Source organism: Macadamia integrifolia, chromosome 8, assembly GCF_013358625.1.
Source record: "Macadamia integrifolia cultivar HAES 741 chromosome 8, SCU_Mint_v3, whole genome shotgun sequence".
Lineage (NCBI taxonomy): Eukaryota > Viridiplantae > Streptophyta > Magnoliopsida > Proteales > Proteaceae > Macadamia > Macadamia integrifolia.
In genome coordinates this window covers 17,007,352-17,019,140 of record NC_056564.1, presented here as the reverse complement: position 1 = coordinate 17,019,140, position 11,789 = coordinate 17,007,352, and the positions used below count along the sequence as shown (strand labels likewise).

General features: G+C 40.3%; 1 protein-coding gene and 2 pseudogenes across 1 annotated transcript; 2 read left to right on the top strand and 1 right to left on the bottom strand.

The window, feature by feature from the left end:
- Positions 1-2,078, top strand: part of LOC122086757 — a 5,261-nt pseudogene extending 3,183 nt beyond the window's left edge.
- Positions 2,079-4,823: 2,745 nt separating this feature from the next.
- On the bottom strand, positions 4,824-5,636 carry LOC122086756. The gene is made up of 2 exons (XM_042655728.1): positions 5,324-5,636; positions 4,824-5,232 (listed from the first exon to the last, which is right to left on the bottom strand). The coding sequence occupies exons 1-2, from the start codon at positions 5,353-5,355 to the stop codon at positions 4,824-4,826; spliced, it is 441 nt and encodes a 146-aa protein (XP_042511662.1). The 5' UTR covers positions 5,356-5,636.
- A 1,466-nt stretch (positions 5,637-7,102) lies between these two features.
- On the top strand, positions 7,103-10,418 carry LOC122086755 (annotated as a pseudogene).
- The last annotated feature ends 1,371 nt before the right edge of the window (positions 10,419-11,789 follow it).

Here is an 11,789-nt window from a genome sequence, read left to right as displayed (position 1 = left end):
AAAAAAAAAAAAAAAAAAAAAAATACAAAGAGGACTAACATTATAACTTATTACATAATCCCGAAGGTCTTGCAACCTATATATGATTAAAAACTATAATAAGACAAAAATAAGAACTCATCAGATTCTTTTTCCTCTTTACACAAAACACCCACAAAGTGTTTACCAAAACACATGCGTATGCGGATATTGGTTCTTAAATTAGTTTTCCAATGCTTGAGAGATGTGGCTTTCTTGTCCTTTGCTCGGTTGTGTCTACGAAGTTTTTTCTCATTTCTAATGTTTTGCGGTAAACACTCAAGTTTTAAAGCAGTCAGTCATACATTTTAGGTGAAAATGAAATTATTTAGAGGGATGAAAAAAGCTCATGAATACCAAACATTGATCTTAGATTCATGGATTAAAAATTGACCAAACTATTGTGTTTGTCAGAGACAAAGCCCTCCTTATTACAAGAGTCAACTAAGCGTTTTAAATCCCTTGAAACAAAAGAAAAATTCAAAATAGAATTAGAATTGAAGATTACCTTTTAAGATAAGCTTGCCTGACAAGGATGCCAAGGTAATTCTACGATTCCAGTAATTACTCTCTGCATACCCGTAATTGATCAAGACTCAAAACTACCCTGAATATATGACCTCATGTGAATAATACTTTTTTCAAAAGACAAACATTAGTGTGGCCTGAAGATTCCTTCTCCACACTAAGAGAAGGGCAGATGAGATCGTGTTGTCCACTATCCCAATTCCCTACCATCCCCACCCCCATCACCTTAATTCTCTCTATATACAAGGTCTCACATGTCACCATAGCCCTCCACGAAAAAACAATACAGAATACCACCATGGACATGTAGAAACGCAACCCTAAAACGATGCAGAAGATAATAGAAAAACAAAACAAACTGCACATGGATTTTACGAGGTTCGGCAAGGTTGCCTACGTCCCCGGTGAGATGAGATCCTGTTTCACTATCAATGGAGAATAGGGTTACAACGCTCGTCCTCACACCTCTCAGTATTGCTTGCATTACAGAGAAAGAAACCCTTGCTACAAATATATAGTGAAAAAACCCTAATCCTGTCTAGGTGCTGCACCAGTACTCCCTGGATTAAACTACGCTGGAATACAAGACATCATACACTAACAGGACACCCGACTCTTCTTCCTCCTGTATCTTCTCTTTCTAACAACACCATCTTTATCTCAATCTCTGGCCAAAACTGTTTGCTGCAACAAAAACGACTATGAAGCACTGATGAAGATCAACGCACAACTTAACAACCCATAGGCTTTGGCCTCTTGGGTCCCCAACACCGATTGCTGCCGATGGTACTAACTGCATCGTTCTACTTAGCATCTTCAAAGGCAACATCTCTGCCCAAATCGCTGAGGCAGTGGGCGACCTCCAGTACCTCAACAATGTCCTCTTTCATCACATTACCGACCTCACCGAACCATCCCTTCCACCATCACAAAGCTCAACCACCTCACCATGCTCCGCATCACCAATACCATCCTCTCTGGCCCAATCCCTACCTTCCTCAAGCCAACTCCCCAACCTCGAGTTCCTCGACCTCTCCTTTAACCAGTTCTCTGGTACCATACCTTGCTCCCTCTCCTCCTCCCCCAAATTAACAGTTCACCACCTAGACAGCAACAGCCTCACCGGTGCAATCCCAGAATCATTCGGAAAATTCAAACAGCCTTCCTTTAGCCTATACCTCTCTCAAAACCACCTCTCCGGTAAGATCCCAGAATCCTTAGGGGATGTGGATTTTGACACGATCGATTTGTCAAGGAACAAGATCCAAGTGGACGCGTCTATGTTGTTCAAGGCAAAAGGGTCGACGGAGAGAATCAACAAGATATTTGGGAGCATACCAAATGCGATAACCGGATTGGAATTGCAGTACTTGAATGTGAGCTATAATCGATTGTGTGGGAAGATCCCCCAAGGTGGAAAGGTTCAGAATTTCGATTCCTACTTCTTCTACCATAACAAGTGCCTCAGTGGTTCGCCGCTACAACCATCAACGGACACCACAAACTACTACTCTTCCATATCCATATGGTAGTTCATAAATAAAGGGAACGAACTAAGTTAGCCACACCGTCTGATTGGATTTCTTTTTGGTGGAGCCGTGGGTTTCTAGGGTTTTTGTTCAACTTTGACTGAATCTGAATCAAGATCTACTGGACCCGATTCGAATCTTGATTCCGCGTTAAGTAACCTGATCCGATTCTATACAAGTTTTGTTTAGAATTTTGGGTCAATCATGGATTTAGGTATTGATATTAGTATTGACCAAGGTATCGATCATGGATAGATAAAAAAGGTGGCTTTTACCCTTGTCCTTCATAAAAAAAAATAAAAAAAAGGATATATTTTATAATTTTGCCTCTATTCTGATATCAATACTTAGATCAATCAGCTATTGAGATCGGCCTCAACTGATACAGTTATGAAACAACCGGTGCATCCCATGCAATACTGCTACCAAAAACCATGGCTTAACAATGGGGCTGTCTTAATGACACTTGTACAGTAGCTCTAGAACTTGATATCTTTCTTCTAATTGTCCCTTGTGTTCAGTGCAACTTTCCACGGGTCAAATCAAATCAATCTGGTTAGTTTCCATTTAGGCTGATCTAAGGTGTTCACTCATTTGGCCCAAGACCAAACCGGACCAATAAATTTACCCGTCCTGATCAGTTTTGGTTTTATTCAGATTCGTATCGGTCTGGGTATATGGGCCCAAGACCATAGCCAATAATTTGTTAAAAGGGCTGGCCTACCGGTCTCAGTGTCAGGCCCAAGTCGACTGGGCTACGTAACCTTATTTATATGCATCATATTCTTTGTTCCCCTCAAAAGTTTGGGATAAAAAAATCAACCGTTTACTTTACGGTTGAGAAAAAAGAATTAAGAGAAGCATCTATTTTCTCTCTCCTCATTTAATAGATATAATATTCAAGGACTAAGGAAGTTTACGTACATTTACGTATGTGAATATTTACCGCTCTGCTTATTTTTAGTCCCATAATAAAATATAAGAAGAGGAAAAGGGAAAGACTTCCACCATCACAAGCTCAACCACCTCACCATGCTCCGCCTCACCTATATCAGCCTCTCCAGCCCAACCCTTTCCTTCCTCAGCCAACTCCCCAACCTCCACCTCCTCAAGCTCTCCTTCAACAGGTTCCATCCCCTCTTCTTCCCCCAAATTAACAGAACTATTCCTTGACCGCAACATCCTAACTGGAGCAATCCCCAAATCATTCGGGAAATTCCAATAGTCTATATCTCTTTACCTCTTCCACAACCAGCTCCCCGGTGAGATCCCCAAATTCTTAGGGGACACGGATTTTGTCACCATCAAGTCATTGACTTGTCCCGGAACAAGATATAAGGGTACGCGTCGATGTTGTTCAAGGCAAATAGATCTCCTTAAACTCAATGGTTTTGTACATTGTAAATTAAAATATATATATATATATATATATATCAATCGATTCTAGACCCATATGGGTTATTTTGATACCACTTGTTAGACTGCTTAAGGTTTCACATCGAATTCTAATCGGTTCCCATACAGACAACAAGAATACAAATTCAAAAAAATCATGGAGGATCGATGTCTACCTTGCACTTAGTATGTTGACAGCGAAATCGAAGCAATTCCCTTCTCTTGGTTATGGATTCCCTCAGATCTCCTTGAGTTCTCTCACTTTTCTGATAAAATGGTTAAAAATGAATGATGGTTGTAAGGACCGAAAACTGTGTTTATAATACTATCCTGCACTCAAAACCTTAAACCAAACCAGCATATCCGTAAACATGAGAATAGACCAAACCAATTCATGTAACTTGATTTTCACCCATTTAATCAATCTGAATAATTAATTAAACTCATAATTCTAACAAATGGATATGTTTTAATCTATTGAAGGTAGAGTTCGCCAACAAATTGAAGTCTTTGGAAGCATACCGGAGGTGATAACGGGATTGGAAACCACTGTTTCATGTGGTATTTGTACGGGTTGAAATCGTCTGCAATTCCGATCTCGTACAATTTCGTGCAATACCACCTTCAAGCAGTGACACGTGTATTGATACCAATACAATGGTCCAGATCTGGTACAACTAATAAAACATTAAATCAGTGAAGAGGCATTTAAATTAGATCTGGATCATTGCATTGGTATCAATACATGTGTCACCCCCTAAAGGTGGTATTGCACGGAATTGTACGAGATCGGAATTGCAGACGATTATTTTCCTATTTGTACGGGGAAGAAATTGTTTGAAATTTTGATCTCGTACAATTCTGTACAATGCCCCCTCAGGCGGCCGACACGTGTAAAATTTCATATTTGCGGCTCAGATTAGTCTACCATGGTACAATCTTAAACCAGTGAAAAAAACGTTTTGAATCAAACCATTGGAGAACAAACCAGAACAAACCGGATCGGTTCATCTTTTTGAAAAAAAAACTGAAATATTTATTCTTCACCTTCAACGTCATCATCCACGGATCATCTCTCAAACAATTCTTGTTTATCTGTTCTCCCTTTTTCTTCTTTCCAACTACATCAGATGATGCTTTCTTCAAGACTTTCAAATCAACTTCCTCTTCAGGAACCACCACATGTCGATTCTCACAATCGAGCTTCACAGCTTCGATCTGCAGAGAAGCAGCGAAGATCTCCATAATAGATCTTCTCTTCCTTGTCCTTGACTTCACCTTAGTCGTCACCGCCGCCGGCGTTTCTGTAGACTTCCTCATCTGTAATCTCCGGTGATCCACCTTCGACGTAGTCTAAGCCAAACAATCATCGATATGCGCCTTCACCGCATTCACAGTTGTCGCCGTAAAAATCCGACAAACCGGACAACTCATCACCACCTTGTCCTCCTCACCCGTCACTATAACCGCCTCAATCTTCTCAACCGGAAGCTTTTCCGACACACATCCGCTTCTCTCGCCAGTTGCTTCTAGAATTTTCTTACCGTTTTCATCATCATCAACAACATCAACATCAGACTTATTAGCAGGAAAATTAGAAGATTTAGATCTCATCGCCTCCACCTCATCCTTCCACCACCGATATTTCGGGCATTTCATCAACGGAAGCTTTGCCGCGAGCTCTTCTTTCTTCATCGTTTCTTTATCATGAAACGGCCAAGACTTCTCCACATTAACACTCCTCATCTTCGAAGCGTACTCTCTGAACCAACACCGAATCACTCGTTAAAATATTAAAAGCTGCAAAGAGATTCGAAGCCAAAAAACCAAAATTAACGATTCTTAGGTTCTACCTGATGGAGAAGCGTTCGATAGCAACAGCCATGGAGTTTCTTCCTGCTCGAGAGAAAGAGATCAGATCAAAGAAAACAAACTCTTCAAGCAAGAAAAAGAAAGAAGAAAGAAAAAAGAACAAAAGCTTCTCGATCCAGTCGATGTAGTAGTAGTAGTGGTAGTAGTAGTCTTCATCAAAGATTCGAAATCAAATCAACGAATTCGAATCCACTGAGATGGGAGAGCCTCCGGTGGGGTTTGGGCGGGGTTTTCCATTTTTCCCGCTCGCTTGGTTCCGTGAGAGAGAGAGAGAGCAAGAGAAAGAGAAAGAGAGAGAGAGACAGGACATACTAAAAGGTCAGGAAACTAATAAATTAATAAAATTTATGGCGGGTGATATGATGAGAGCGATGACCGTAGATTTTTATCTAATTTTCTTTGGCTGCTTTTTCAATTTTAATATTTTAGAATAAGGGTCCGATATGTCCCATGTGTCTATGCCGTACATATCATGTGTATCATCATGATGCACGCATTCATCCATGATAATGTATGATAAAAGAGACATACATGGGGGCAAGGATAGCGACAAAGGGGCGCAACCATGGGGTTTGGGGCCGGTCTCCCAGAATCCTTGTCAAGTCGATAACGACATGATTCCAGAATTTTCTTTCTTTTCCTTATTTTTCAATTTATTTATTTATTTTCAGTGAATAATATAAAAAATAAAAAAAACTAATTAAGAATAAATTTAAAGAATTCGTTTCTTGCCCGCCATCGCCATGTTTGGATTAGGAGATTTTTGGCAATTTTTCTTGTTGATTTTCCATTTTTATCCTGAGAAGACGTGTGGTGGTGGGGGATATAAAAGATAAAGGAGAGCTGGGAAATCTGGATTTGATTCTTGGTATTAACAAAGGGATTTAATTAAGGGAGAAAAAAAGTTGGGAAGATAAGAGACTAGGTATAATCACTAGAAATCTTGTTGGGAAACGATGATTCTGTATTAAACTAATAGGAATCACAACAAAGTGAGGTTTTTGTTGAAAGTTAAGAGAGAGAGAGAGAGAAAAAGAACTCACCGTCTAGCATGAGAAAGACAAGGCAGCAGATCGACAACGAGGTTGTTGTTCGATCCCCTCATTAACCAGCTTGTCTGTGTTGGTTCATTTGCTTGGGTTGATGGAGTGGGTTTGTTTCTTTCTTTCTTATAGTGAGAAATCGAAGCTTTCAGAGAGGGGGGTTGTTTATCTAAGAGAGAGAGAGAGAGAGAGAGAGAGAGAGAGAGAGTTATATGGGTGATGATGGAGCAGATTAAGAAGCTCAGGGTTGTGGTTTGTGGGTTGAAGATGAGGATTTAAGAGGAAGAAAGAAGAAAGAAGAAAGAAAGAAAACAGAAGAAAGAAGAAACAGGAACTGAAGAAAGGATAATATATATTTATCTATATATATATAAACTAGAAAGAGGAAATGGAGTTGACTGAAAGTGAAAGGGTTGAGTTAGATGGCAAGTGCTCAGCAGTGTTGGGGACTTGAGGTTGAGAGAGGAGAGAGATCGAGTCAAAAGTCCAAATGTTTGGAGGGTTGTAAAAAGTGAAAGTGAAAAAAGGAGGAAAAGGACGAAGAAAAGGTGGTTCTGTCATCTGTGAGTGTTGTTTGTTCATGACTGAGGAAGAAGCCAGTTAGCAGGTCTGTACACTTGTCACACAACTGTCTCTCTCTATCTGTGTTAAGACTCAAGACTTAGGACTGTGTGTTTCTCTCTCTCTCTCTCTCTCTAGCCACTCGTCCTTGTGAAAATGGTCTTCATAGCATGGCAGGAAGGACTGAAAAAGAGGGCTAAGAAGTTTAAGACTAGGGTAGAGAGCAATATTATTGAAGTTAACAAGTATATTGGTCCAAACCAAAGAGGTGAAAGTGAGAAACCATTAATATTGCAAGTCTTTAAAGGGCTTAAAGACTTAAAAAGGGTAATGGAGAAATTCAAAGCTAAACATGATTGGCTCACGCAGCCCTTCTAGGGTCCATAGTTTTCACTCATGTCTTCCTTCATTTCATTCCTCTCAAGAGAAGAGTTTTTTGTTTTACCCTTAAATAGAAGGCTGCAAGGCCATGGAAGCAAGCAAACGAGAGAGAGAGAGAGAGAGAGAGAGAGAGAGAAGATGGGCTATCACATTTTTATGATACTTGACTTGACTGTGGGTATTTCAGAGATATGAGAAGCACGATTACCGGCAAAACCTTTTGTTAAGTTTTTCCATGAAAAGACATTCCTCAGGTAACCAAATTTTCCTATAAACAAGTTTACCATCATTAATCTATCATGAGTGTTTGCCGTTTCTGGCTTCATTTCCTGAGGTATAAAAACCCATGACCTCAGATTAAATTATTCCTGTTGGCACAATGGAAAGAAATGCAGAAAATTTGATCAATCAGTTAACCTCCTCAACTTCAATTTTTTGGTTTGGGTGGAAACTGATTAACCTGTTCTTGTTTGGTTAGATTGATTGATTTATTTCTTTTAGGGGGTTTCCTCTTCCTGTATGGTAGGGTTCAGCCACCATCCTAAGATCATCAATACTCCTCCCCTCTTATTGGAAAAAGTCAATAATACCCTCTACCTTTTGCGTGATACGTTCTTAAAACCATCCGATGGCATCGGTCCTCCTTGACCATAGGCTTAAATTTTTTTTGGAAGGCTGTTTAATTACATAGATTACATAGATCAGTTGACTAAATAAGTAGAATATACTTGAGGGTTAAGCGTAGATCTACGGAAAAAAAGAGAGAGGGAAAGGTGGGCATACAAATGAGTCGGCACCAATTGGCATGAAGGATAGGACTTCATCCATAAGGGAAAGAGGGGATCATTGCGAAAGGAAAAGAAAGATAGACATACCACCTGTTAGTGCACGCTACACAGTCAACATATGCAGCCTTTTTCCTACAATAAATTACATTCGGTGGATATTATGATTTCTAGTCCAACCTTATGTTCTACCAAAACAAAAAAGGTCTACCCTTGTGTTCATGATTTGGAAGAAGGTTATCATAAAAAAAAAAGTTTAGTATTATGGAGGGGTTTCGCAATGAAAAGAAGAAAAAAAATTCGTTAAAGACAATCAAAAGAAGTTTGACAATGAAAAATCTTCATAGAACCATTGTAACGGTTGCTAAGTGGGCTTGCATCCTTGGTGGGGAAGAAAATTAAACAGTAGTACACCATTTAGAACCTGATGATGTCGTTGTTGACCCCAATAACTGCAAGCATATAAACAGGCAAGCAATTCCCATATCATCAAGTACTTTGAGTTTTTTTTTTTTTATTTNAAACACTCAAGTTTTAAAGCAGTCAGTCATACATTTTAGGTGAAAATGAAATTATTTAGAGGGATAAAAAAAAAACTCATGAATACCAAACGTTGATCTTAGATTCATGGATTAAAAATTGACCAAACTATCGTGTTTGTCAGAGACAAAGCCCTCCTTATTACAAGAGTCAACTAAGCGTTTTAAATCCCTTGAAACAAAAGAAAAATTCACAATAGAATTAGAATTGAAGAATACCTTTTAAGATAAGCTTGCCTGACAAGGATGCCAAGGTAATTCTACGATTCCAGTAATTACTCTCTGCATACCCGTAATTGATCAAGACTCAAAACTACCATGAATATATGACCTCATGTGAATAATACTTTTTTCAAAAGACAAACATTAGTGTGGCCTGAAGATTCCTTCTCCACACTAAGAGAAGGGCAGATGAGATCGTGTTGTCCACTATCCCAATTCCCTACCATCCCCACCCCCATCACCTTAATTCTCTCTATATACAAGGTCTCACATGTCACCATAGCCCTCCACGAAAAAACAATACAGAATACCACCATGGACATGTAGAAACGCAACCCTAAAATGATGCAGAAGATAATAGAAAAACAAAACCAACTGCACACGGATTTTACGAGGTTCGGCAAGGTTGCCTACGTCCCCGGTGAGATGAGATCCTGCTTCACTATCAATGGATAATAGGGTTACAACGCTCGTCCTCACACCTCTCAGTATTGCTTGCATTACAGAGAAAGAAACCCTCGCTACAAATATATAGCGAAAAAACCTTAATCCTGTCTAGGTGCTGCACCAGTACTCCCTGGATTAAACTGCGACGGAATATAAGACATCATACACCAACATGACACCCGACTCTTCTTCCTCCTGTATCTTCTCTTTCTAACAACACCATCTTTATCTCAATCTCTGGCCAAAACTGTTCGCTGCAACAAAAACGACTATGAAGCACTGATGAAGATCAACGCACAACTTAACAACCCATAGGCTTTGGCCTCTTGGGTCCCCAACACCGATTGCTGCCGATGGTACTAACCGCATCGTTCTACTTAGCATCTCCAAAGGCAACATCTCTGCCCAAATCGCTGAGGCAGTGGGCGACCTCCAGTACCTCAACAATATCCTCTTTCATCACATTACCGACCTCACCTCACCATCCCTTCCACCATCACAAAGCTCAATCACCTCACCATGCTCCGCATCACCAATACCAACCTCTCTGGCCCAATCCCTACCTTCCTCAAGCCAACTCCCCAACCTCGAGTTCCTCGACCTTTCAACCAGTTCTCTGGTACCATCCCTTCCTCCCTCTCCTCCTCCCCCAAATTAACAGTTCACCACCTAGACAGCAACAGCCTCACCGGTGCAATCCCAGAATCATTCGGAAAATTCAAACAGCCTTCTTTTAGCCTATACCTCTCTCACAACCACCTCTCCGGTGAGATCCCAGAATCCTTAGGGGATGTGGATTTTGACACGATCGATTTGTCAAGGAACAAGCTCCAAGGGGACGCGTCTATGTTGTTCAAGGCAAAAGGGTCGACGGAGAGAATCAACAAGATATTTGGGAGCATACCAAATGCGATAACCGGATTGGAATTGCAGTACTTGAATGTGAGCTATAATCGATTGTGTGGGAAGATCCCCCAAGGTGGAAAGGTTCAGAATTTCGATTCCTACTTCTTCTACCATAACAAGTGCCTCAGTGGTTCGCCGCTACAACCATCAACGGACACCACAAACTACTACTCTTCCATATCCATATGGTAGTTTAAAAATAAAGGGAACGAACTAAGTTAGCCGCACCGTCTGATTGGATTTCTTTTTGGTGGGGCCGTGGGTTTCTAGGGTTTTTGTTCAACTTTGACTGAATCTGAATCAAGATCTATTGGACCCGATGCGAATCTTGATTCCTCGTTAAGTAACCTGATCCGATTCTATACAAGTTTTGTTTAGAATTTTGGGTCAATCATGGATTCAGTTATTGGTATTAGTAGTGACCGAGAAATCGATCATGGATCGATCAGAACGGTGGCTTTTACCCTTTTCCTTCAATAAAAAAATAGATATATTTTATAATTTTACCTTTATTCTGATATCAATACTTAGATCAATCAGGTATTAAGATCAATCTCAAATGATACAATTATGAAATAACCGATGCATCCCGTGCAATGCCGCTGCCAAAAACCATGGTCTTAACAATGAGGCTGTCTTAATGACACTTCTAAAGTGTTTCTAGAACTTGATATTCTTCTTCTAATTGTCCCTTGTGTTTGTGCAACTTTTCACGGCTAGGAATGTCAAATCAAATCAATCTGGTCAGTTTCCTTTTAGGGTGATCTAAGGTGTTCACTCATTTGGCCCAAGACCAAACCGGACCAATAAATTTACCCGTCCTTGTCAGTTTTGGTTTTATTCAGATTCGTATCGGTCTGGGTATATGAGGCCCAAGACCATAGCCAATAATATGTTAAATGGGCTGGCCTACCGGTCTCAGTGTCAGGCCCAAGTCCATAACAAGTGGACTAGGCTACCTAACCTTATTTATATGCATCATATTCTTTGTTCCCCCTCAAAAGTTTGGGATAAAAAAATCAACCGTTTATTTTACGGTTGAGAAAAAAAGAATTAAGAGAAGCATCTATTTTCGCTCTCCTCATTTAATAGATATAATATTCAAGGACTAGAGAAGTTTCATTTACGCATGTGAATATTCACGCTCTACTTATTTTTAGTCCCATAATAAAATTTAAGAAGAGGAGAAGGGAAAGACTTCCACCATCAAAAGCTCAACCACCTCACCATGCTCCGCCTCACCTATATCAGCCTCTCCAGCCCAACCCTTTCCTTCCTCAGCCAACTCCCCAACCTCCACCTCCTCGAGCTCTCCTTCAACAGGTTCCATCCCCTCTTCTTCCCCCAAACTAACAGAACTATTCCTTGACCGCAACATCCTAACTGGAGCAATCCCCAAATCATTCGTGAAATTCCAATAGTCTATATCTCTTAACCTCTTCCACAACCAGCTCCCTGGTGAGATCCCCAAATTCTTAGGGGACACGGATTTTGTCACCATCAAGTCATTGACTTGTCCCGGAACAAGATATAAGGGTACGCGTCGATGTTGTTCAAGGCAAA